This window comes from Dictyostelium discoideum, assembly GCF_000004695.1.
Source record: "Dictyostelium discoideum AX4 chromosome 2 chromosome, whole genome shotgun sequence".
Classification (NCBI taxonomy): domain Eukaryota; phylum Evosea; class Eumycetozoa; order Dictyosteliales; family Dictyosteliaceae; genus Dictyostelium; species Dictyostelium discoideum.
Window position 1 is genome coordinate 1,476,724 of NC_007088.5, and position 27,500 is coordinate 1,504,223.

The following is a 27,500-nucleotide window of genomic DNA, read 5'->3' on the forward strand; positions in this document are numbered from 1 at the left end:
TTTAAAAAATAAAAAGAAAAAAAAAATTATATTAAATAAAATTAAACTAATATAATAATAATAAAATAATTAATTAATTCAAATTATTTTTTTCTTTTTTTAAATAAATTTTTTTTTTTGTGAATAAAAAAAAAAATTTTTATTTTAATTAACAAAACTATAATAAATAAGATCTTACAAAAACTATAATAAATAAAAAAATATATAATAAAAAAAATCAATACTTTGAGTTGATTAAAATAAATTATTCTTACCAAACAAAGTTAATTTAGTGAATTCAATTTTTTGAGTCGATAAAGAGACTTGATTTATACCTTTATTTAATTTATTTAATTTTATTTTTTTTTTTAATTTAAATTTTATTTTTAATTTTTATTTTTTTCAAATTATTTTTTTTTTTTTTTTTTTTTTTAATTAAAACAACCACACTTGCGTGGTGGAATTTTATTGTAATTTATTAAAAAAAAAAAATAAAAATAAAAAATCATACAAATACAAAATTTATATATATATATAATATTTTTAAATAATTATATTTTTTTTTTAAAATTTAAAATTAAAAAATTAAAAATGGATTCCATGTTAAATTCAAAAGTTTTTTATGGTTTAAAATCTGAAGAATCTAATAAAAATAATAATAACAATAACTATATTAATAATAATTACTATGGTAATAATAACAATAATAACAATAATAATGTAAATAACAATAATAATAAAATTAAAAAACAACAAAATAGTGAAAATGATAGAATTATTGGGTTAGATAAATTTATTCAAGATTTTGATATGTTTGATATTAATACTGGTAAAGTTATATCATGCGATCATTCACCACCAAAGTTTGAACCTTCATTACGTTGGAATACTGGTATAAACTATGAAATGGAACAACATCAACAACAAATTCATAAATCAATTAATAATATTGAAACTTTAATAGAAGAATCTGAAAAACTTCAACAATGGAATCTTTATCAACAACAACAACAGCAACAACAACAACAACAACAACAACAACAACAAAAATTACAATCACCATCACAACAATCACAAATTCAACAAAACAATTTATTATTACAACAACAACAAATTCAATTACAAAAACTACAACAAGAACAAAAACAATTAGAATTATTAAGATTACAAGAACAACAACTAACCGAAAAGCAACAACAATTAATTCAAAAAGATAAAGAAAGAAGACAAAAAGAAATATTATTACAACAACAACAACAACAACAACAGCAACAACAACAAAAAGAAGAGAATGAATCATTTGAAAAACAACAAATCAAATTTGAAAATCAATTAAAAGTTGAAAGAAAAGAAAGAGAGGATAAAGAAAGAGAGGATAGAGAAAGAAAAGAAAAAGAAGAGGAAGAGAAAGAGAAAGAGAAAGAAAAAGAGAAATTATCTACAATTGTTGAATGTAAAGATATGAGTACAACAGCTAAAATCAATCAATTACAACATTATGTTAATGAAAGATTTGAAATATCATGTATTAAATTCTATACGTTAATGATTGATAGTGATTTTTGGGCATATGTTAGTAAAGAGTGTGGATTTTTAGATATGAAAGAAAGTGAATGGGTTACATCAGAGAGTTGTTGTCATCAAGAGAGAACTTTAAATTTCAAAACTCCAATCTCTTTTAAAATCGGTCCAAAAGTTGCCACTGTTCAACAAACTCAAAAGATTAGGAGAACTCCAACCAATGGCTATGTAATGGAGACTAGTTCCCTCTCAAAGGATGTACCCTATGGTGATAGTTTTTCAGTGGAAAACTATCTCACACTCGAACCTTGTCCAGAGTCACCACAAGATTCTTGTATCTTAAAAGTTTCAACTGCTGTTAAATTCATCAAATCAATTTGGGGTCTTGGTGGTTTAATTGAAAAAACTGTCACTCAATCAAATAAAGAATTCTTTGCTTGTTGGATTAACTTTGCAAAGAAAAGAATATCTGATCAAGCTTCAATACCTGAAACTTTAACTTCTGTTGTAACTTTAATTACAACTTCAACAATGATTCCACCACCACAACAAGAAAAACAACAACAACAACAACAATCATCGCCAATAATTTGTAATAATAATAATAATGAAATTCAAAATGTAAATAATATTGTAAATAATAATAATAATAATAATATACAAGCAAAGACACCACAATTAAAATCACCAATTTTATCACAACCACAACAAGATAATATTAAAAATAATAATAATAATAATAATAATAATAATAATAATAATAATAATAATAATAATAATAATAATAATAATAATAATAATAATAATAATAATAATAATAATAATAATATACAAGGAAGTATATCAACATTACAATATGAAGAAATTAAAAAGATATTTTATAAATTATATAAAGAAATGAATGAAGAGAAAGAGGAACAAAAAGTTGTTAAAATATTTTCAGTTAAAAAGAGTCAACACCTTTGTAATTTAACAGTATCTTCAAAACAAACATTATCTTATTTAGCACAGTTTTTAATACCACAAATGTTTCCACAATTGGGTAGAGGTCAACATTTTGAATTATATTGGATAGATAAAAGAAATGAATATTGTCAAGTATTTTACAAAGATTTGGACCAACTCATATTCTCATTTATTTGTAATTTAGATGTATTTGGTATTCAAACATTAACTGAACAACAAGCCTCTACAAAATTATTAACTTTTGTCATTTCAAAATCTGGTGAAAATGCAAATATTTGTTATAATTCAAATATTGATAATTCTTTTTAAAAAAAATAACAAAAAAATGTGATAAATAAATTAAAAAAAAAGATTAATTTGTTTATTTTAAAATAATATTGAAATTATTAAAATTAATAAAAATGATGATGATAATAATAATGATGATGAAGAATTTGGAGAATAATATGAATCATTATCATAACAATTTAATTTATATGATGGATTATCTGAACATAATAATTTAATTGTATTAATTAAACCATCTTGATAACAATCACCATTTGAATAGGTTGAAACTGATGGAAAATATGGGTCACCAGAGAATAGTATTGAATCAAATGGACAATCAGGGTTTGTAATATATGAGCATTTATTAAGTTGACTTGTCACATTCACACATTTATTAAATGAATATTTAAAAAAGGTATCTGTATTTATATTTGATTGACATGTTACATTCAATTGATTGAATTGTTGCCATAACCCATTCGAATTTTCATTACTACAATTAAATTGTGATGATAGTGTTGGCACAATTGTCATATCTTCACAACCTGCTTTTTGATTTGAACTTGGTAAATCATAAATATCAATTTGGTACATGTATCCTGTTGGGGTTGATGCTGCTTTTGTTTGATTAATATTTATAAAACTATTCTCTATGCAATCATCATCAATATAAACACATGTTTCTAATTGAAAATTATAAATTCTACCAGTACATGATTGATCGAAACTTTGGATCTTTGGAATTGGTGATGATAATAATAAATTTGTTGCTAAATGTATAAATTGAATACTAAATGTAGTTTCTGTTTGTATTTCAATAGTTCTATTTGGTGCTGAATATCCAAAACTTGATGAAATAAAAATACTTTGTGTAAAAATAATTAAAAAAAGAATATTTAAAATTTTACCCATGTTTATTTTTTTTTTTTTTTATTTATCTTTATTTCTTTTTTTTTTTTTTTAATTTCACAAAAACTTTTTTTTTTTTTTTTTTTTTTTGGCACCAAGACAAAAAATTGGAAAAAAAAAAAAAAAAAATGGTTTTTTGTGTTTTGAAAACTCGTTGATTTTAAAATTTAAAACAGTTTTCAAAAGGTTTGGGTTTTTTTTTTTTTTTTTTTTATTTTATTTTATTTTATATTATTTTTTATTAATTTAAATAAATTTGTTTTGTTTTCAAATTTGATATGGAAATAAATTAAAAAAAATAAAACAAAAAAAAATTACACCATTTTTTTTCATTTTAATTATTTAATTATTTTTTTTATTTATTTATTATATGAATTTAGTATACAAAAAATAGAGAACCTAAAAATACACAAAATGAAATAAAAAATAAAAAAAAATCAATATAAATAAAAAATTAAAAAAATAAAAAATCTCACACCATTTTTTTCATTTTTTTTTTTTTTTTTTTTTGTTTAATTTTATTTTCAGTTTTTTTAAAACAATAATAATAATATATCAATGAATAAAGTTAATATATTAAAATCTTTAATTTCAGTTAATACTAAATTAAATAATTTAAATAATTATTATTCTAGTAAACTTTTATCACCATCATCATTGTTATTATCATCATCATCATCATCATCGTCATCAAAATTTTATTATATTCAAAGAAACTACAGTGATACACATAAAGATAAAAAAGAAAAGTATTATAATAATAATAATAATAATAATGAACCCCCTCCACCAAAGATTATAGTACCAAAAGAAAAATTAAATCTTCAATTTTCAAGATCAAGTGGTGCTGGTGGTCAAAATGTTAATAAAGTAAATACAAAAGTCGAAGTCAGATTCGACCTAAATAAAGCAGATTGGATACCGCCCTATGTAAAAGTTAATATGAGAGTATGTATTTTAATAATAATTTAAAAAAAAAAAAAAAAAAAAAAATTTATTTATAATATTAATTTTATTCTGTGATAATATTACCACCAATTGAAGAGATTTTATAAAAAGAATGTAAATGATGATGATGAATTTATAATAACATCAAGTAAACATAGATATCAACATTTGAATATAAATGATGCAATGGATAAGTTGGACGATATATTAAAAGATTGTCAAATAATTGAAAAGGAAAGAATTGCAACTGAAATTCCATCCTATGCAAATGAAAGACGTTTACATGATAAATCAATTAAAAAAGAAATAAAACAATCAAGAAAAAAGCCATCATTTGGTAGTTATTTTGATTAAGAAACAAACAAAAAGAAAATAAAAACAAATAAACAACTAAACAAAAGAAATAGTCAAATAATTATTATTATTATTTTTTTTTTTTTTTTTTTTTTAATTTATTTAATTTATACAACCATTCTCTTGTTTCTCCTTTCTATCTATCTATTTGTCTTTAAAAAGTTTATTATATATTTTTATCATTCTTTTTTGATTTTTTGATTTTCTTTTTTTTTTTTGACTTTCTTTTTTTTTTTTTTTTTAAAGACCTCTACCTTTGGTCATTTCCATAATTTTATTGTGAGTTTTAATATTTTGTCTTGAAATTTGTTTATAATAACGTTGACCATCTTCTGGTGATAATAATTTTACTGGTTGATCATATGGTAATTGATCTTCAATTTCAAATAACCAATCTGGGTATTTTGAATTCTCATCTGGTAATTTGGTTTTAAAAATAGTTGGTGATAATTTTTCTAATTTTAATGGAAGATTACCTCTATCTATATTATTTATTATTTATTATTATTTATTATTATTTATTATGTTTAACCAACCAAACATAAATTTAATAAAAATAAAATAAAAAAAAAAAAAACATGTAAGTTTTTTATGCTGATAAAAAGTGAAATATTGATCATTATTAATAAATATTGCTTACCAAATCTTTTCTTTTTTGCTGCACCTGGTTTCTTTTTACCACCAGCGGCGGCCTTTCCTTTTGGTTCTGCTCTTGCTATGAAGTTTGCTACACCAAAAATAGATTTACGTGTAATAAGTGAGAACATTGTTTATATATATAAATTAATCTGAAAAATAAAAAAATTGTAAAAAAAAAAAAAAAAAAATGAAAAACGAAAAAAAAAAAATTAAAAAAAATAAAAAAATGAAAATAAAACAAAAAAAATGAAAATGAATAAAACCAAAGAAAATCAAAGAAAAAAAAAGAAATTTTATTTTTATATTTGGTTTATTATTAATATTATTATTATCACTTTAAATTAATAATAATAATAATAATAATAATAAAAAAAAACCCATTTTTGGATTTTTATTTTGTTTATTATTATTTTTAATTAAAAAAAAAAAAAAAAAAAAAAGACATTCCAAATAAAAGGCAATGACCACCTCGAAAAAGACAAACTAGGAAATAGAAATTTTCATTTTTTTTTTTTTTTTTTTTTTTTTTATTTTTTTCCAATACCCCAAACGGAATTAAAAATAAAAATTAAAAAAAAAAAAACAAATAAAATAAGATAAATATTTTTTTTAAAAATTAAACACGTTGTTTTAATTCTTTTAAAAGAATATCTTGAACAATTTTGATTTTTTTATTTTTAAATTTTTTTTTTTTTTTATTTTTATTTTTTTTTTTTTTTATTTTAAAATTTTTTTTTATTATTTTTTTTTATTATTATTTTTTTTTTTCTTATCTTTATTACCAAATAAAAATTTTAATATAATAAAGAATAAATAAAGGAAATAAAAAAAAATTAATAATAAATCAAAAAAAATAAAAAAATAATTAATTAATAAACAAAAAAATAAAAAAAATAAATAAAAATATAAAAATAAAAAAAAATAAAATAAAAATAAATAAATAAAAAAAAAAAAAAAAAAAAAATCAAAAAAAAATTTAAAATTTAATTTTTTTTTTTTTTTTTTTTTTTCGATTTTTTAAAATTTCTAAAATAAATACAAAATTAAAAAAAATATAAATAAAAACCTAATAGTATTAATAAATAATAATAAATAAAATGTGTAACTGTGGATCAAGTGGTGAAAAACCAACATTTAATGATAGAAAATCAACCTCTTATGAACATCTTTTTAAATATATTATGGTTGGTGATTCAGGTAAGTCATTTAATTTTTTTTTTATATTTGTTCATACCTTTTTTTTTTTTTTTCTTTTCTTTTCTTTTCTCTCTCTTATTTTTTTTAAAATTTTCTTTTTTACTAATTATTATTTTATATAACGATATATGTATCAAAAAATAAAAATAAAAAAATAAAATAAAAAAAAAAAAAATCTATTTATAGCTGTCGGTAAGAGTAATTTACTTTTACAATTTGTCGATAAAAGATTTGCTCCAAATTCAGATTTCACAATTGGTGTAGAGTTTGGGTATGATTGGAATATTAGTATTATTATTTTTTTTAGTTTTTTACACTTTTAAATTCTTACTAACATTTTTTTTTTTTTTTTTTATCTATATTTTTGTTTTTATTTTTAAATTAGATCACGTTCAATTAATATAAATGATAAACAAATTAAATTACAAATTTGGGATACTGCAGGTAATATATATATATATAAATTATTTATTTAATTATTTGGATAAAAAAAAAATATATTAATTAAACTTTGGAATACTTTTTAAAAATAAAGGTCAAGAAAAATTTAGATCAATTACACGTGCATATTATAGAGGAGCAGTTTGTGCAATGATTGTTTATGATATAACAAGAAGAGACTCATTTGAAAGTTTGAATTCATGGTTAACAGATTGTAGAAAATTTTCATCATGCGATGTAACCACTGTATTAATTGGAAATAAAGCAGATTTAGAAGCAAATAGACAAGTATCAACTTCTGAAGCAAAAGAGTTTGCTGAGAAAAATGGTCTCATGTTTTTTGAAACTAGTGCAAAAACTGCTCTTAATGTAGATGAAGTAAGTATTTTTATTTTTTTATTATTTTTTTTTTTTTTAATATCATCAAATTATCTTTAAACCAAAATAGAACCTAACGCTAATATATTTTTTTTTTTTTTTTTTAATAATATCTTTTTATTTTTGTTTTTCTTTTTTTCAATTCCATTTTTTTTTTTTTTTTTTTTTTTTTTTTCCTCAAAAATAAGGCATTCGAAAAATCAACAGAACAAATTTTAAAGAAATTAGAAAGTAACCCAGGTTTATTATCAAACGAAGGAAATAATTAATTTTTTAATTTTTTTTTTTTAGGAAATTTTTTTATAATAATAATAATAATAATAATAATAATAATGTTTAATTTTTATAATATTTGATAATAATAAATAATAAAAAATCCATAATTAAATTATTGAATGTATAAACAAATAAAACATAATCCAACACGATATTTTTTTAAAAAACAAATTAAAATTTTAATGTTTTTTTTTTTATTTCCAAAAAATAATCTAAAGATATTTATTTTATTCTTTCAATGAAATAAACCTTTTTTTTTTTTTTTTTTTTTTTTTAATCTTGTTTAATTTATTTCCAACCTATTTCGTTTAACTTTTTTTTTTTTTTTTTGATCCACTTGATGCAAACATTACGCAAGCCTTTTGTGTTGGCAGTTAATATCAAAAAATCTTAATTTTGGAAAAAAAAAAATTCTTTTTTTTTTTTCATTTTTTTATTTTTTTTATTTTTTTATTTTTTTATTTTTTTTTTTTTTTTTGTTTTTATTTTTATTTTCAAACAATTTTAATTTTTTAAAGTTCTTATTTTTAATCAAATAAAAGTTGTAAAAATTGTATGTATAAATATTTTTTTATTTTTTTATTTTTTTTACTTTCAAACTAAATTGTCGCAAAAAACAAAACAAAAAACAAAACTCAACATTTGGATGCTACGAATAAAAGATATTTAATAAAATTGATTTTATAAAAAAAATTTTAAAAATTAATAAAAAAAAAAAAAAAAATAAAAAAAAAAAAAAAAAAAAAATTTAAACACAAACCCCACTTTCAAAACAATACATTCTTTTTTATATTATTATTTTTTTTTTTTTTTAAAAATTTTTCATAAATTTTCTTTTATTTTTTTTTTTTTTTCATTTTTTTTTTTTTTTAAATTAATTACATTGATTTTTCGTTGTAACAAGATATATATTATAATAGTTCAAATTACTCAATTTTTAATATATTTTAAAAAAATAAAATAAAAAGCAAAAACTCAAAAAATAAAAAACTATAAAAATAAAAAAAATAATAAAAATAAAAAATAAAAAATTCAAAAACAAAGAAAAAAAAAATATATTTTCATTGTCATACCTACCCATTCATTCAAAATTCTTTTAAAAGGAATCGAATCCTATATTAAAAGAAAAAATTATTATATTACTATAAAATAAAAAAGTGCAAAAAAAAAAAAAAAATAAAATAAAAGGGTAAATACTTAAACAATAAATCCACAGTCAACCACATACGTTTGATCAAAGGTTCTAAATTAAAATAATTTCCTTTCAAAAATCAAAAGTCAACCAAAAATATTTCAATTTTATTTTTCATTAATTTTTTTATTTTTTATTTTTTTTAAATTTTTAAATTTTTATTTTATTTTAGCCATTATTTATTTGTTCACACACACACACACACACACACACACACCAGCATATAAATTAAACGTGTACATATAAACCAATATATCGTTTTAATTATTATTATAATTTCAATATTAAAACTACAAACCAATATTAATAACTTAACTTTCATTATTTTTTTATATAAAACAAAAAAACAAAAAAAAAAAAAAAAAAAACAAAAAAAAAAAACAAATAAAAAAAACAAAAAAAATAAAACATTACAAAATCAATACAGAACCAATTCACAAACCATTTTTTTTTTTTTTTTTTTTTTAATAATAAATTTTTATAGCAAGATCATCATCAAAAGTAATAGAAATAACGAGTGAGGAGCGAGACGAAAATAATAAATAAATAAATCAATCCACCCAAGGTAATATAATCTCAATAATTTAAATTTAATCATATATGAAAATGACAGTTAAAGATGATAGTCAATTTCACCTCTTATTCACATCACTTCCGCTTGATGAAAAATTAATAGAAGGTAAATAAAAATATTTATTATTATTTTATTTTTTAATTTATTTTTCCTAACCATTTTTATTATTATTATTAATTTTAGAATATACATGTAGTTATAATGAAGGAGCTGCAGTTTCAATTGGTAAATTATATATTTCACAACAACATGTATCATATGCCTCAAAGATTGGGTCAACACATGTAATTATCATTTTTTTTTGAAGATCTATAAAAAAAAAAAAAAAAAAAAACTAATTTTTTTATCAAAAAAAAATATATAAATTTAGATTATTTTACCAATTAAAGATATTATTTCAATTTCTAAAAAGAATTCAGTATATTTATTCCCAAATGCAATTGAGATTATAAATCAAAAAGATCATAAATACTTTTTTTCAGCATTTTTATCAAGAGATTTAGCATTTGCAACACTATCCACTATAATTAGTGCAGGTGGTGGTACAAGAACTAAAATTTTTGAGGATGCATTATTAGCTGAACAAAATAGTGGAATTAAAAATTCAAGCGATGAAATTGAACATCCATTATCGGCTTCATCAAATAGTACTGGTGAAAATCCATTCCAAGAAACTCCAACTTATTCAACTTTTAAAAATAATTCAGGTGAATCTACAAATAATAATAATAATAATAATAACAACCAAGATGGTGCAAATAATAATAGTAATAATAGTAGTAATAATAATAATAATAATAGTAATAAAGAGGATGGCACTGATAGTAATAGCAATAGTAGTGATAGTAGTAGATTTTTAAAATCTTCACCTTCACCAATACCATCACCATCTAATAAAATGTTAGGTTCAAGAATTGAAAGAAAAGATAGTTTCGAATCAAATAATAATAATAATAACAGTAACAATAATAATAATAATATTAATAATACAGCTATAGGTAGTGAATCATTAAATGGAAGTGGATCAGCATTTAGCGCAGGTAATTTGGATACAACTAAAAGAAATAGTTCACAACTTGATATACTTTCAAATCATAGACAATCACTAGAGGCTACAGACCAAATTGTTGGAGAAGATGATGGCTCAATAAATACCACTACTACCACCACAACTACAGCTTTACCAACAAATGAAAATGAACCAGCCAACTCTTCTCCACCTTTTGAACCAATTTTATCACACCAAGACTCTTTATCAAATTTAAATTTAAATGTAAAAAATGAATCAACAACAACCACCACCAATAATTCAACCAATAACACTAATGATGCACCACAATCACCACTAAAAGCATCACAAACTATTAACCCATCACCACCTTCACCTGTACAACGTAAAAATGGAAATCATAATAATAATCATAATCATACTCACCATAATAATCATAATCACCATAATAATAACAACCATAATAACGAACAAAAAGAGAATAAATCACCACCAAATGTTAGTCCAACCAATATGTCTAAAGAAAATCATGAAAAACAGCAACAACAACCACAACCACAACAACAACCACAACAACAAAATAATAACGATAATAATAATGATTCATCAATGGCATCAGTATCAACAACAACAACATCAACATCATCAACTACTACAACAACAACAAATGTATCAACAAATGCTACACCGGCAATTGAAAATTTTTCAGCCGATTCACCAAAGCTAACACATTTATCATTATTTGAGAAATTACCAACCAGCGATAAATGTGAACATATAACGATAGCAGAATTTGATGAGGCACCATGGTCAACAGAGAAATACCAAATATCAATCTCTGAATTTTATCAACTCATTTGTAGAACCGATTTCTGGGGAAGTGTAAATACAACTCACTCTTATACTGAACAAAATTTAACAGAGTGGAAACAAACTAACAATTGCTGTATCCATAGAAATATGGATTTCAGAACTGCAATCTCCTTTAAGATTGGTCCAAAGAGTACTAGAGTCTATCAAACTCAACGTTGTAAATTAAAAAATAAGAGTGAATTCATTTTGCAATCCACTTCCGTTAGTAAAGATGTACCCTATGGTGATGCATTCTCTGTGGAAAATCTATTGGTCGTACAAGCCATTGACAATAGTTCATGTTTAACAAAATTATCTTCGAAAATTAAATTCACTAAATCGGTTTGGGGTCTATCTTCAATGATTCAAAAAACCGCTTTACAAGGAAATAAAGAGTTTTTCGTACTTTGGAATACAATGGTTAGAAATCAAATTGAAACTTATGTTTACAATAAAATGAAAGAATTAAAGAAACCAATAGTTGTTCCAGTTTCAAATGTTAATGCATCTTCAACTAATACAACTCCAATTAAAAAACCTGTAATTGTAGCTTCTGCTTCAGCTGGTTCATTACCAATTAATTCACAACAACCACAACAACAACAACCAGTACAACCACAACAAGTACAACCACAACAACCAGTACAATCCCAACAACAATCTCAACAAGTACAACAACAACAACAACAACAACAACAAGTACAACAACCACAACAAGTACAACAACCACAACAACAAGTTCAACAAGCACAAAGAGTAGTACAATCAGTTTCACCAATTTCAGCTATAACTTCAACAACAACAACAACAACAACACCAGTTTCATCCCAATCATCAATTCAAACAACACCTTCAGTAGTAGTAGCAACTACAACTCAATCAGTATTTACAATTGAGGAAGGTGAAACTCTTAGTTCAACAATATGGAAGAAAATGTCTATTATTGAAAAGGGTATTTTAGCAGGCGTATTTTTCTTATTTTTATCATTACTAATTGGATTAACCATTGGAATCGTTTCAAATTCAAATTCATCAAGATCATTAAATAATCAATTGTATAGATTCTCAGATTCATTGATACTATTAGATTCTAGAGTAAATTCATTGGCAACACAAACTCCACCAGATGATGGTAAAGTAGTATACACTTCAAATATTGGTAAAGATAGAATTACCGCTTTAAGAGATCGATTAGAATTGGCAAATTCCTTATTGATGAGAGCTCAAAGTATGGTCTCAACACTCCAAGCCGAATTATCATTAGAGGATATGAAATCTACAAGATTCGAAAATTATAATTATGAAAATAACAATAGTAGTGGTTTATTTGGTCCTATATTTCTTACAATATTAATTGCCTCTGCTTCTATTGTTTTTTATAAATTTTATTTAAATAAATAAAATAAAATAAAATATAATAAAATAAAATAAAATAAAAAAAAAAAAACAAACAAATAAATTTTTAAAAAAAAAAAAAGAAAAAAATTCTTTATTTAAAATGAAAAAATTAAATTATTATTATTATTATTGTTATCAATAACATCAATACTATTTTTTTGAATAACATTTTTAATTTTAATTAAAATTAAACGAGAAATAATTATTAAATTATTATTTTTAGAGAATGTTGGTAATGAATTTTCAAAGTAATTTATAAATACTCCTCTTAAATATCTTTTCTTTGTTTCTGTTACTTTGTCAATTGATTCATCGATTAAATCATTATCAAATATTATTGATTGATCAAATTTTAATTGATTTAATTTAATGATATAATCTCTTGAAGTTGTTATACTACTACCACTACTTCCACAACTATAACTAAAACTACTAAAAATAATAAACATAATTGATGAAATTAAAATTAATAATTTAAAATCTTGAGAGTAATTAGGATGATTGAGAATTATATTTGAAAATGTTAAACCATGACAATTGAAAAATTTTTCAATGATTTCACAGGGGTGAAGTTGAATTAATTCTTTGTCATTTTCGATGAAATATAAAAGTCTATGAATTGAATTATTCGATGAGATTGATTTTATTAATTGTTTTCTATATTTTTTATCTAATGTTTCAGATGGGAGAATTCCCATATTTTTAATAATATAGTCAAGTATTGAGTAATTTGAAGTTGAGAATAATTTTACACGAATATTATTAAAGTTCAAATTTGAACTAATAAATATTAAGCGTGGGTCGATTTTACTATATTGTTTAAATAAAAGAAAATCTTTTGTATAGATAATATTATTTTTTGGTAATGTTTTGCCAATGTGCTCTTTATTTTGATTAAAATAAAAATGATATAGTTTTGGAAAAGTGAGTAAAAATAGATTACATTTATTATATAAATCATATGAACTAAAACATAACCAACCTAATCTATTATTATCACATTTTGGATGTTTATATAAAAATCTACAAATATTGAAATATTCCAATGATTTATTATGATTTATTAAAGTGAATTGGTAATTTGAAAAGTTTAATTTTTAAAAATAAATTTCACAATTTCAAAATAACATTTCCTAATTGCTTGATCAATTGTTGGTTTTGGATTGTTTTCAATTTTTTTTAATTTGTTTTTTGATAAATAAAATTCAAATGATTTAACATCACCATTAAATAAATTATCAGGTGAGAAATTTTCATTTACAACTTGATCGTAATTGGAGATAAGTTGTTTATTTTCATATAAATATTTAACAATTTCAAATTTACTTGTAAAACATTCAATTGGATATTTAAAATCTTTTTTATATTTAAATATAAATTGTATGAAAATATCAAGGTATTCAATATCAAAAAGATTATTTGTAATATTTTCTACTACTCTTTCTAATAGTTTTATATTATTTAAAACTATTGAATTATTATTATTATTATTTTTAATTAAAGATTGAAATTCTTCTTTTGATGGATTGGATGAAAGGCTTGATAAAATTATATTAATGTTGACATCGGTTAGTGAATTTAAATCTTCAGAGTAGTTAATGTTACACATTGACACACCTGATTTTAATTGTAAATTTTTAACGAAACCACCCCAAATATATTTGACAACTTGGAAATCCAATGGTTTTTGTAAATCACTACCATTGACCAAGAGAAAAAGTTTAGAAGAATTGATTTCAATAGTAGGATTTCTTGGGACAATGCCCTGCTCAATTAAAAGTTTTGCAAATTCCATTGAAGAGAATTTACATGCAACTTGAACTAATACTTCTTTTGAAAAATTCGATATTAATTTTTTAAATTCACTTGTTGTTAATAAATAAGTGAAATGTTTAACTAAATTTCTTTTGACCAATGAGTATAATAATACTTGTAATTTATCCACACCACCATTAAGTTCAATATCTTTTTTATAAAATTGAATTTGTTCTAAAAATATTTTATAATTTTCACTTTCGCCAAAAGGTATTAAATTATTAATTTGATTGGTATTATGCACTATTTGAGGACCCAAAGTGAAATTGAACATTGGTTGGTTGTTTTCATCTTTTTCTCTTTTTAAAAATTGAAAAATTTCAAAATTTCCATTAGTTGATGCTGCAACATTTAATATTGTTTCTTTATTTTTTAAAAATTCTGGGTTCGATTTAAAATAGTGGTAAATTAATTTAAATCTTTGAAATGACAATTCTTTATAACTTAATAAAAGATGGAATTCATTATCTGCAACGTTGCAGATATTATCTACATTTTGATCTTGTAACCTTAATTGACAATACCAATATTTTGCAGGATTTTGAATTGCAACTTTAAAAAAAAAGTCAACAAAATAATTGAATACTTGATACATCTTTTTTTTTAATAAAATTCCCAAGTTTAAATCTTGTGTTTTCATTGACTCTGTAATTTTATCATAGATACTATAGTCTAAAAAACCTCCATCTTTTGAGTCTTCAAACATTTGTTCATATTTGACATATCCCCATATAATTTTTGAAATAACTAAATTATTGAATACTTTTTTATATAATTTATACATTTTTAAATTAAATTCCATTTGCTAAAAAAAAATAAAAAAAAGAAAAAAAAAATAAAAATTTTAAACTTTTTCAAAAACAAATTATTTTTTTTTTCTCTTTTTTTTTTATTTATTAAAATAATTAAAAAAAAAATTTTCGTCCAATTTGATGTTTTTTTCTAATTTTCTTTTTTTGTTTATGTAATAATAATTTTTTTGTAATAGTTTGGAATATAAAAAAATTAAATTTTTTTTTTTGAATTGAAAAAAAACAAAATTTGATCGGTTTAAAAAGTTTTTCAAAATATCGATAGCTCGATTAGCTCAGTCGGCAGAGCGTGGTGCTAATAACGCCACGGTCGCAGGTTCGATCCCTGCATCGAGCAACGATATTTTAAAATATTGTGAAATAGATTACAGGTTCAATTCCCACTTCTGAAAAAGGGAAATAAAGATCCTGGAAATTAAAAAAAAAAAAAAAAAAAAAAAACCAAACAACAAAAATGCTAGTGGATTTCAAGTTATTAATTTAATGAGAACCAAAAGAGCAAGATACCCACTAAAAGTAGGGGGCTGGAACATTTGGAATATAGAATTGAGACAACTGGCGCAGAAACTTTGGATCATAAACCAGTTCATCCTAGCACTAGAAACCAAACAAACAAACTCATCTCATCACAAAAGCTGGGAATATCAGATCCAAAAAAACAAATTCACATCCAGATACCTAAAAGAAAACTTAGACGAATGGAACAAAATAAGAATAAAAAAAGCAATTTTCAACAATAATCTCACATCCATAAAAAACGAAAATGGACAACCACTTTCACTGGCAGAATGGTATACCACAATTCAAGACCAAAATCCACCATCCCTAAAACGGAATTCCAATCATCTCTAAACTTAAGAGGCTACAGCTATAATCAACTCTTCAACAACATACTGAAGATAAAAGACCCTAAAACAAGAGACACAATGTTTAGATTCCATGCCAGATGCCTTCCAATAAACTACCTTCACAACAAACAATGCCCACTCTGCAAAGAAGATATGAGCAAAGACCCATACGGTCACCTGTTCTTCTCATGCAAGAAAACAAAACAATTCATAAAAATAAATAAACTCAAAAATTTCATCTATATTACCACAGGCAAAGGTAAAAACTGGCACCATACAAGAATTAGGCAAAATAACAATTTCATTAATAGAATAACTCCAAAATTATCACCGATAGCCAAAAAAGATCAAGAAGTGAATGCAGATTACGCCAACCACAGATTCCACAAAGAATACTTTGAATGGAACTATAAAGCAATAGACTATGATCTAACCAGATCATTCGCATATAGAAACCTAATGGCCCTTATCCTCCACAACATTTGGATTTGGATTTGCAATCAAATATACAGTGAAGATCCTTTAACAAATGAATCACTATCATACAGCTCCCTTCTAAAGAAATGGCACAAATTGGCCACTCTAGAATACATCAAAAAAGCAAAAGATCTAAAAAACTTATCAGCAAAAGACCATAATAACTTCAAAGATCCTAAGATCCTTCTCACCTCAACGATCAAGCTAAGAAAAACAACAGCTAATTACTATTGTATTCCAGAATCATCTCTCCCAAATATTATATCTTTTGATCAATTCATATGATTAAAATAACCCTTCAGCTTAAATGATAAGCCTATAAATAAATATTAAATAAAAACTCGTATTAACACAGATGGATATATATCAATCTTGTTAATCCAATATTAAAAAAAAAAAAAAAAAAAAAAAAAAAAACCATCTGATAAAGAATTTTAAAATATTATATATTTTATTTTAAAATTCTTAATTAGATTATTTTAAAAAAATAATACTTGTATGACACAATATTTAAAAAAAAAAAAATAAAAAAAAAAATTGTATTATCTTATTTATACCAAATTTTTCTTTAACATTAAATAATTCAAATAAAAATCGACTCAATTAAAATAAAAAAAAAATTTTAGATAAATATTAAAAATAAAAAATAAAAAAACAAAACAAAACAAAATAATTAGCAAATTAGTAGTTATAAAATTTTGATATCTAACCCAATTTCGTTACCAAATATATTTATAATTAATTAATTAATTTTTTTGACTTTTAATTTTAAAGCAAAAAGGAATTTTGAAGGACCGATTCATTAAAATTTAGAATATTAAATTTTTTTTTTATTCTGAAGTATAATAATAAAAATAATATAGATACCCCCCTACCTCTAACTGAAAAAATAAAATAAAATCTATAAATAGTGGTAAGTATCTAATTTAAGCAAAGATTAATTAATAAAGTTTAGGTATTTTTTTCGGATTTTTTTTCTCTTTTAAAAAAGTAGAAAAAAAAAAAAAAATCTAAAATCTACTTGTTTAAATTTGTCATTGACCAATGATATAAAAACATAGATATTTTTAAATTTCTTTTACTTCAAAAACTTGTATTAATTTGAAATAAAATTTAATATACTAACAAAATTTTTTTTTCTGAGTGAATAATTTAAAGAAAAAAAAAGTTTAAAAAATCATGGAATTTCACTCAACAAAAACCGAAATTAAAGAACTAAATTTACAAGTATGTAAAGAATCCGATATTGCAATCATAGGTGTTGGATTTAGATTACCAGGAGATAACAACGAACTAACTGAACTCTGGAAAAATTAAAAATGTGTTTTCGATGGGATTCAAGAATTTGAAAATGAAAGAATAACAAAAAATTATTCAATTCTCGACCAATTTAGTAGCAATAAAGCTGGTTTGGTAAATTTTGAACAATGGAAAAATTTCGTCCCAATTTTTTTTGGTATTTCAAATTCAGAATGTTCAAATATTGATCCACAACAAAGGTTATCATTAATATCGACTTGGGAAGCCTTGGAAGATGCTCATTTAGACCTGTTGAACTACGTGGAACAAATACGTCAGTTTTTATGGGTAGTTTCTCAATTGATTATACTCATGGTTTAAGAGATAGAAGTGATTCAAAACCAAATACTCTTGCATCAAATTTTCATTGCCTTTCAAATCGTATTTCATAATGTTTTGATTTGAGAGGTCAATCATTATCAATTGATACTGCATGTTCATCATCTTCAAATGCAATTATTTCAGGATGTAAAACAATCATTGATGGTTCTTCAAACATTTCTATATGTGGTGGTTCAAATCTAATTATTGATCCATGTTTCTCAAATTCAATTTCATCTCAAGGAATGAATAGTCATTTGGGTCATTGTATGTCATTTGATGCTTCTGCCGATGGTTATGTTAGAAGTGAAGGATGTGGAATTTTAGTTTTAAAGAAATTATCTGAACCAATTAAATATGGAAATAAAATCTATTGTGAAATAAAAGGTTTTAGTTCAAATAATGATGGAAATGTTGAAAAAGGTAATTTCTTTGCTCCTTCAGTTCTTGGTCAATTTTTAAATATAGAATTGGCTTTCAAATCAACCGTATTACCAGATGATATTTATTTTGTAGAATGCCATGGTACAGGTACACCAGTTGGTGACCCAATTGAATTAGAATCAATTTCTAAGGCTTTAAAAATTTCTATTTCAAGATCACCAAATTCACCATTATTAATTGGCTCATTTAAATCAAACATTGGTCATACTGAAGCAGCATCTGGTGTTGCATCATTAATAAAATGTTGTTTAATGTTTCGTCATCGTAAATTGGTTCCAAATATTAACTTTAATAAACCAAATCCAAGAATTAATTTTAAAGATTGGAATTTAAAAGTTGTTACTGAAAAAATATCATTCCCAAAAGACAAACAAATTTCAATAATTTTGGTGTTACTGGTTCAAATACATGTTTTATTTTATCTGAATACATTGAAGATAATAATAACAATAATGAAATGGAAACTACAAATTTGTTAGAAAATGACGAATTTTTAATTCCATTCTCATCAATGACAAATAAGTCAATGGAAAAATATAAAAATCAAATCGAAAAATTCTAAGTCAACCAAATGGATTTTGTTGAATTTGTTTCAAAACAAATTTGTACGAAAACAACTCAATTAAGTCAAAGATCAGTGGTTTTTTCAAAATTAAATTGGGAAGGTTATAATAAAGAAAGTATTTCAACTCAATCAAATAAAGTTTCAAATTTTATGATTAAATCAATTGAACCAACTGTTGTTTTTGTATTTCCTGGTCAAGGTCCACAATTTAATAAAATGGGAATTGAATTATATGAAAAAGAACTTGATTTTAGAAATTCAATGGATGAAAAAAATGAAATCTTTAAATCATTATATGGTTATTCTGTTTTTGATAAATTAAGAAGTATTAAGGATGATGATAAAACTTTAATTGATTTACCATCATTTGGACAACCTGCAATGGTAATGATTGAAATATCATTATTTAAATTATTAAAAAATCATTGGAATATTCAACCATCTTTCATTGTTGGTCATAGGTATTTATAATTTTTTTTTTTGGAAATTAAAATTAATTAATCATCCAAATTCAAATTTTTTTTTTTTTTTTTTTTTTTTTTTTTTAAAATTTAATAGTTTAGGTGAAGTGGCTGCATCATTTTGTTCTGGTATGATAGATTTAGAAACATGTTGTAAAATAGTTTATGTTAGAAGTACTTTACAAGATTCACTTGTTGGATTTGGTAAAATGTTATCTGTAACAATTACTAAAGAAGAATATAATAAAAATTATTTATCACAATTCCCTTCATTAGGAATTGCATGTTTTAATTCAAATAATTCAATTGTAATTTCTGGTAATGAACAAGATTTAATTAAATTATCAAATCAATTAAAATCAAATTCAAAACCAAATTTATTTTTAGGTGCAAATGTCTCATATCATTCTTAAAGTCAAATTAAAATTAAAAATGAAATGATTTCTGGTATTGGTCAGTATAAAAGTAATGAAGCAGTAACTCCAATAATTTCAACTTTAACATGTGAATTTTTTAATCCAACTCGACATCCATTTAATGCTGAAAATAATTTTAAAAGTTCAAAATCACCTGTTTACTTTAAAGGAGCAATTGAAAGTTTATATAAACATATTGAAGATAATAATATTGGTAGTGGTGCAGTAACATTTGTTGAAATTCCTCCTCATCCAGTTTTATCATTTTATTTAAATGAATTAAAACCACAAAATTCAAATCATTTTTCACCAGATTCAATTTCAATTTTACCAACATTAAATAGAAAAAAAAATGATATAAAAGAAATTCAAAAAACTGTTTCAACTTTATATTGTCAAGGTTGTAATGTTAATTTTAAATCTCAATTCAATGGTATCAATAATATGAATGGTATAATTAACGTAAATAAAATATAATCAAAAGATTTACAAGATATCAATGGGATTTACAAAATTATTGGAATGAAACATATGAAGCTTATTTGAATAAAATTAATGGTCCACCAATTACAATCTTGGGAAATTCAAATAGTTTAACCTCACCTTTAATTTCAATGACAACTTTAAATGATATTTCAAAAGAACCATTCCATTGATCATGTTGTAAACGGTAAATTTTATTTCCCAGGTTGTGGTTATATAGATAATATTTTAAATCTTTACCCAAACCAAGATTTATTAATTGAATATTTAGAATTTAAACTTCCATTTATTTTAAAAGAAAACAAAAATTTTGAAATGACAACAAATATAACTCAAACTGCACCAAATCAAAATAATGTTTATTTTCATATTAAAGATCAAAAAACAAATCAATGGGTTCAAAGTTCAAGAGGTAATTTTTCAGTTTTTAAAAAACAATTTTCCAATTCTCCCCGACCAACAATAAATAAATACAATATTAAATCATTGAAATTAGAACATAACTATAGTCATTTGTTAAAATCAGATTTTTATGATTATGTAAAAAAAATTACAGGAATTAATTTCAAAGGTTGTTTCCAACGTGTTCAAGAATGCTGGATTGGAGAAAATTATTCTATTTTGGTTAAAATTTCAACTAATAATTTATTATCAGTTCATGATAACAAAGTATTTTTAAACCCATCAATAATTGATAATTGTTTACAAGGATTTTTTGTATCATCATTTATTGATCCAAGTGTTGCTGTATTTGATAGAATTGAACATTTAAAAATTTATTCTTCAAATATTCCAAATGTTTCATCAAAGTTTAATGATGAAGAAACTTTTATTTATGCAATTGCTAAAAATAATACAGATAGTAGTTTACCAAGTAATTCATTTAGTGGTTCAGTTGTTGCATTTTCAGAGAATGGTCAAATAATATTAGAATCAAAAAATGTTATTGGTACATCATTAGTACCAGTTACTGATTGTACTATACCAGAATATCCAACTGAAGATTTTTTTTCATTTATTCTGGAGCCAATTGATTCACAAATTTCAATAACACTTCCAAATCAATCAGTTAATGAGTTTGAAAATGAAAAGAACTCTCAACTAATCGATAGTTCAATCTATAAAAAGATGATTTCAAATTTATTATTTAATAATCTAAAATTAAGACTTTCAAACCAAATTTCAAAAGAATTATTATTTAACAATTCTGTTGATCAATTATTAAAATTATTTTTAAACAAAGCCAATTCAAAATATTCAAGATTATTACATTTTGTTTTTGATACATTAAAAGTATCGATAGATGATTTGGATGAAATTAAATGTGATTTTACAGGTTCAAGTGAACAATTATTATTTTCAAAATCATCAAAAATCATTTTAAAATTATTATTCCCAAGACCAAACATGATGATGAAAATCAAGATACACCTCAATCATTATTAGATAGTGGATTAATTGATAATTTATTTTCAAAATTAAATTTTGATATTTATTCATTATCAATTGCAAAAAAAATAATTTAATCAATTAAACCACTTTTGGACAACCAAACATTAAATTTTGAAAGTTCTTTCCAATCATAATCATTTAAACCATCTTATTATGATATTATTGCATTATCAAATGTTTTACATGTAAATGATATTCAATTTAGTATCGAGCAAATTAATGGATTATTAAAATCAAATGGTGATCTATTATTTATAGAAATACCAAAATCAATAATTTATTATATAACATTTGTTAGTTTTGAACAATGGTGGATTTTTTCTGATTACAACATTAGAAATGATAGATGTTGTATGGATGCAGATAATTGGGTAAAAATATAATCAGTAAATGGTTTTAAAAATTCAATAATATCAAGTTCAAATAATTCATCACTTCCATTTATAATTCAAACTAAAAAACAAGAATTATTATTTGAACCAATTAACCAACATATGGATTTTGATATTATTTTATATACTGGCAATAGTAATGAAAATTCAAAAATTAATGATTTTATTAGTTTAATGAAAAATGAATTGTTTTTAAATAATAATGGTAAAATTAATATAATAAAAACAATTAAAGAACTTAAAAATCAAAAAATTCAAGATGAAATCAAATCAATTATTTTTTTTTTACCATCAATTTTACCATTGGAAATGAATAATTATAATGAAACCTCATTGAAATTATTTGAAATGGGTCAATTCTTAATTGATAATAATAAAACTAAATGGAAAATTGTGGTAATTTCAGAAAATTCTCAATCAGAATCAATTAATTATTTAAATTCATCAGTTTTCGGTGTAATGAAATATTTTGAAAATACAAAAATCACTGTTTATTCGTTAGATTATGATAATCAATCAATTTCAAATATTGGTTAAATAAACAATTAATTCTTTAATATTAAATTCAAATAAACATATTCAAATAGAGTATATAATAAGGGAAAATAAAGTTTACTCGGAAAGATTGTATAGAGAATCTATTGATAAAACATTTTCAGTAAATTTCAACAATCAAATAAAAGAAAATATATATGCAAAATTAAATACATCATTACAATATGAATCTAACTAACTTTAATATAATATAAATTTAAAGAATATGGCGCAGATAGTCTTCATGCTACAATCTTTAAAAATATGATTGAAAAACAATTCAACCAACTGAATATTTTAACAACTTCGCAAATCCAAACATTAACAATTAAATCAATAATTAAAATTAATGAAAAAGTAACAAAAAAAAAATAAAATAAAATAAAGTATCAATCTATATTATTTGTTATTATTTGGTTTTGTACAGATTTATTTATTATTTATTTATTTTATCTTTCAGTTTTTTTTTTTTTTTTTTTTGGTCTTTTTTTTTTTCACCATTTTTTTTTTTTTTTTTTATTTTATAACTCTACACTATCAATAAAAGAAGTTAAGAAAGAATAATAATTACTTTCAATTGGATTGATAATTTTAAATTTTGGAGAGTTTGAATATTGTGAATATTTTCTTGTGAAAAATAAAAGCATATCATTATCTACTCTGTATTTTGTATTTTGATTGAAGCAATCTCTAACAGTTTTATCGACATCAACTGAAAAGTAATCTAAATCTGGTGGTGAGTAAATAGTTTGAGTTGAAGAACCAATATTTCTATTTTGATCGTCAACCATCGATGGATCATGGTACAACTCGATTGATTTCTTCCAATATGATTCAATACCGAATTTATAATTGAAATCTGTAACCAAAGAACGATCATTGTTTGAATTTGTCTTATCTTCAAATTCAGAGTTTAACTTTTGATTTGGATAAAAGAATGATCTTAGTGTAATCTTTTGATCTGCTGAAGAGAATTGTTGGTAATGATCATTTAAAAAGTTGTGAGCTGCTAATTTCAATTGGAAAAACTCTTGATAAAATGTATTCCAAACGAAAATCTCTTGAGAGAATCTTTTCAAAATCGTAAAAGCTACAGAAAAAACATGACCACCAAAATCTTTATTAAAATCCACTGCATATTGTAAATAATATTTCATGAGTAATGGTGACATGAAAACACTAAAATTTTGAATCGAGATTACACCTCTACCATAATATTCTTCAATCTTTGGATATTTTGATTTTGCTTCTTTATAATTATAACCTACAATCGATAAGAGAATTAAAAGTGGAATATCAGGATTATCAATTGGTAATAAAGAAACTGATTGTTGTGGTGATGTTGCTGCTGTTTGAATTAAATAACCCAACATTCTATTGGTAATATCATCCAATGGAATATTCTTTATATGAGTCTTTGGATTGTCAGATCTAATTTCATTGAGTACTATTGTGAATAATTCATTCAAACCTGATTGACCACCAATGAATTGTAAAACCCTATAGATATTTGGGTAATCATGAACGTTGAAACCATCGTCTGGTATTGAAAGTGGAGTAATACATTCATTCAAGTAATTGATATTATTATAAAAGTTTGGATTTGTTAATCTAAGGATTCTTGAATTTTCAAATACCAACTCACTTGGTAAAGCAAAACGACATGATACTGTTATAAAAATTCTAACATCATTGAATTTAATTTTTTGAAGTAATAATAATATATCAATTTCAGATTGTGGTAAATCATCAATTATAATATGAATTAATGGTTTTTGTGATAAATTATCATTTTCTTTTTTCTTCTCTGAAATTTGTTGTGGTTGTTGCTCACTATCATTTATTTCAACATCAGTATCTAAATTCTTTTGTTGTGGTTGTAAACCAGTTATTTTTAAAACTAAATTATTAATTTCATTTTCTAAATTTGTTGAATAATTATCTTGATTAAATTTATAATGCTGTTTTTTAATGAATGATAAAAATAATCTTTGATCATCATTTAATTTATCTACACCTAAACTATTACGCTCTAAATCCTGTTCGGTCTCTGGTTGAGGTTGATCATCCAATAATTCATCATCGTCATCATCTTGTTGTTGTTGTTGTTGTTGTTTCTCTAAAAATCTATCGATATATAAAAGTCTATGATAAAGAATTGTGTTTACACTATCATTATCCTCAAATGATGGAAAAATTGGCATCTCTTTAAATGATAATATGATCTTCTTTGGCTCATCAATCATTTTATCTCTTCTGAAATTAATATATTTTGAAGCAGCATGGGTCGATGAAACCTCTTGAAGATGTTCCTCCATTAATCTTGGATATGATGAATAACCACTCATAAATTCATGTTTCATATGTTGAATGATTTTCTTGAATTTCTTTTTCTTTGCATTACTGTCATATTGATGATAGGCAACTATTGATGGTGTATCTTGAATTATATTTAAAAAATTACTATTTCTTTTTGAATCTGGTGAAATTACAAACATTATTGATTTGCCATACTTATTATCTTGTGTACAAAATCCTCTTTCAAATTCAATAACTGATTCTGAAAGACCTAGCAATTGACGTTTAGTTTCATATTCTTTAAGTTTTGCATCAAATAATGGTTTTAGTTTAAATGATATTATTGAATTTTGTTGTTGTTGTTGTTGTTGTTGTTGTTGTGATGATGGTAAATAATTATAGCTTGTTGGTGTATTAAATTCATTCTTTTGTTTCTTGTAACCATTATCTGCAATTCCCAATTGATTATTATTGCTATTGCTATTACTATTATTATTATTATTATTATTAATTTCCGCTTCATTTCTACTCATTAATGAATTGTTTGTATAACCATTTGTATCACGAATACCAGCGGTAATTTTATTACTTGAGTAATCTTTTTGTTGTTGTATTTGCTCTTCTTCCTTTTGTTTTCTTTGTGCACCACCAAATAAAATTCTTTCTTGTTTTTCTTTTTCCACTGGTCCTTTTTTTAACATCCTCTTTAAATACACTAAACGAGTTTGTAATACCTGATCATCTCTATCAAATGTTGATTCATCAAAAAATAATTGACCTTTATCTGCACCCTCCATTTTTAATTTCTTTTTTCTAATTAATTTTAAATATTCAAAAATAAATATCATATTAATATTTTGTTATTCCATTACTAAATATATGAAATAATAATAATAAATAATAATAATAATAATAATAAATATATATATATATTTATTTATTTTTTCTATTTTATTTATTATTAAAAAAAAAAAAATTAGAAATACATACTTTTTTTTTTTTTTTTTTTTTTTTTTTTGAAACTAATCTTAAAAAAAAAAAAATGTTAATGAAAATAAAAAATGAATTTAAAAAATGTGTGTGATTCCACTATGAAATTAATTAAAAATAATAAAAAAAAAAAAATAATAAAAAAATTGAAAAAAAAAAAAATAAAAAATAAAAATTTAAAAAAAATAAAATTTTTAATTAGAAGAAAACAAGAAAAAAAAAAAAATTAAAAAAAAATAATTAAAAATAAAAAAAAAAATGAAAATGAAAAAAAAAAGATTTTCTTTTTTTTTTTTTTGATTGATTAATATTAAATTTTATTTTTTTTATTTTATTTTTTTTTTTTATTTTATTTTTTCAATTTTTTTTTTATTTTTTTTTTATTTTATTTCTTTTTATAAATATTCATTTACAAATTGTTTAACATTCTCTTCTTTTGCTAAATCTTCTTCTACTAAAGTTTTTGGTTTTGGGCCATCCTAAAAAAAAAAAAAAAAAAAAAAAATTATATTAAATAAAATAATGATGTTTAAATTATAAAATCCAGGGATTCCACGATGAAAAAAAAAATTTTTTAATTATTTTTTTAATAATTACCTTTGTTAAAAGCACAATTAAAGTTGGAATTGCTGTTAATTTTAATGTTGGATTTGTTCTATATGGATGATTTGGGTTTCCACTTAAATCCATTTTTTTTTTTTTTTTTTTTTTTTTATCAGTACCCCCCAATTTTTTTTTTTTTTTTTTTTTTTTTTTTTAAAAAAATAAATAAATAGTTTTAATTACCCTTCTCTTTCAATTTGACATTCAATATAGGTGATATTTTTTGGTAAATTCTCGAAAACTGAATTTACAATTGGTTCAGCTAGAATAACCATTATTAGTAAAGTTTTAATAATAATGATAATGATAATGATAATGATAATGATAATGATAATGATAATGATAATGATAATGATAATGATAATGATAATGATAATGATAATGATA

General features: G+C 22.3%; 11 protein-coding genes, 1 non-coding gene and 1 pseudogene across 12 annotated transcripts in view; 7 read left to right on the top strand and 6 right to left on the bottom strand.

Moving 5' to 3' along the window:
* Positions 1-570: 570 nt before the first annotated feature.
* DDB_G0272144 (hypothetical protein) lies at positions 571-2,775 on the top strand (the record flags this gene model as incomplete). Its single annotated transcript, XM_640112.1, has 1 exon — positions 571-2,775. One exon carries the CDS (start codon positions 571-573, stop codon positions 2,773-2,775), a length of 2,205 nt encoding a protein of 734 aa, XP_645204.1.
* Positions 2,776-2,832: 57 nt separating this feature from the next.
* Positions 2,833-3,648, bottom strand: DDB_G0272404 (hypothetical protein; the record flags this gene model as incomplete). The annotated part of the gene is made up of 1 exon (XM_640113.1): positions 2,833-3,648. The coding sequence occupies one exon, from the start codon at positions 3,646-3,648 to the stop codon at positions 2,833-2,835; it is 816 nt and encodes a 271-aa protein (XP_645205.1).
* A 555-nt stretch (positions 3,649-4,203) lies between these two features.
* On the top strand, positions 4,204-4,947 carry DDB_G0272142 (hypothetical protein; the record flags this gene model as incomplete). The annotated part of the gene is made up of 2 exons (XM_640114.1): positions 4,204-4,593; positions 4,705-4,947. The coding sequence occupies 2 exons, from the start codon at positions 4,204-4,206 to the stop codon at positions 4,945-4,947; spliced, it is 633 nt and encodes a 210-aa protein (XP_645206.1).
* A 240-nt stretch (positions 4,948-5,187) lies between these two features.
* On the bottom strand, positions 5,188-5,714 carry DDB_G0272140 (hypothetical protein; the record flags this gene model as incomplete). Its single annotated transcript, XM_640115.1, has 2 exons — positions 5,188-5,429; positions 5,588-5,714. 2 exons carry the CDS (start codon positions 5,712-5,714, stop codon positions 5,188-5,190), a joined length of 369 nt encoding a protein of 122 aa, XP_645207.1.
* A 969-nt stretch (positions 5,715-6,683) lies between these two features.
* rab2B (Rab GTPase) lies at positions 6,684-7,871 on the top strand (the record flags this gene model as incomplete). Its single annotated transcript, XM_640116.1, has 5 exons — positions 6,684-6,783; positions 6,970-7,054; positions 7,169-7,227; positions 7,319-7,602; positions 7,791-7,871. 5 exons carry the CDS (start codon positions 6,684-6,686, stop codon positions 7,869-7,871), a joined length of 609 nt encoding a protein of 202 aa, XP_645208.1.
* Positions 7,872-9,676: 1,805 nt separating this feature from the next.
* On the top strand, positions 9,677-12,906 carry DDB_G0272406 (hypothetical protein; the record flags this gene model as incomplete). Its single annotated transcript, XM_640117.1, has 3 exons — positions 9,677-9,749; positions 9,828-9,928; positions 10,015-12,906. 3 exons carry the CDS (start codon positions 9,677-9,679, stop codon positions 12,904-12,906), a joined length of 3,066 nt encoding a protein of 1,021 aa, XP_645209.1.
* Positions 12,907-12,998: 92 nt separating this feature from the next.
* On the bottom strand, positions 12,999-13,601 carry DDB_G0272136 (hypothetical protein; the record flags this gene model as incomplete). The annotated part of the gene is made up of 1 exon (XM_640118.1): positions 12,999-13,601. The coding sequence occupies one exon, from the start codon at positions 13,599-13,601 to the stop codon at positions 12,999-13,001; it is 603 nt and encodes a 200-aa protein (XP_645210.1).
* A 392-nt stretch (positions 13,602-13,993) lies between these two features.
* Positions 13,994-15,502, bottom strand: DDB_G0272134 (hypothetical protein; the record flags this gene model as incomplete). Its single annotated transcript, XM_640119.1, has 1 exon — positions 13,994-15,502. One exon carries the CDS (start codon positions 15,500-15,502, stop codon positions 13,994-13,996), a length of 1,509 nt encoding a protein of 502 aa, XP_645211.1.
* Positions 15,503-15,794: 292 nt separating this feature from the next.
* tRNA-Ile-AAU-6 lies at positions 15,795-15,867 on the top strand. The gene has a single exon. It is a non-coding gene; the product is annotated as a tRNA-Ile (tRNA).
* Positions 15,868-16,456: 589 nt separating this feature from the next.
* On the top strand, positions 16,457-17,140 carry DDB_G0272408 (hypothetical protein; the record flags this gene model as incomplete). The annotated part of the gene is made up of 1 exon (XM_640120.1): positions 16,457-17,140. One exon carries the CDS (start codon positions 16,457-16,459, stop codon positions 17,138-17,140), a length of 684 nt encoding a protein of 227 aa, XP_645212.1.
* A 1,580-nt stretch (positions 17,141-18,720) lies between these two features.
* DDB_G0272410 lies at positions 18,721-23,421 on the top strand (annotated as a pseudogene; the record flags this gene model as incomplete).
* Positions 23,422-23,743: 322 nt separating this feature from the next.
* Positions 23,744-26,317, bottom strand: DDB_G0272416 (hypothetical protein; the record flags this gene model as incomplete). The annotated part of the gene is made up of 1 exon (XM_640125.1): positions 23,744-26,317. The coding sequence occupies one exon, from the start codon at positions 26,315-26,317 to the stop codon at positions 23,744-23,746; it is 2,574 nt and encodes an 857-aa protein (XP_645217.1).
* Positions 26,318-26,905: 588 nt separating this feature from the next.
* DDB_G0272418 (thioredoxin fold domain-containing protein) overlaps positions 26,906-27,500 on the bottom strand; it is a gene marked incomplete at both ends in the record, with an annotated part of 841 nt that continues 246 nt past the window's right edge. The window contains 3 exons of the mRNA XM_001732917.1: positions 26,906-26,989; positions 27,108-27,189; positions 27,297-27,375. Of these exons, the coding sequence (XP_001732969.1) occupies positions 26,906-26,989; positions 27,108-27,189; positions 27,297-27,375 (245 nt within the window). The remainder of the gene's footprint in view (positions 26,990-27,107; positions 27,190-27,296; positions 27,376-27,500) is intronic.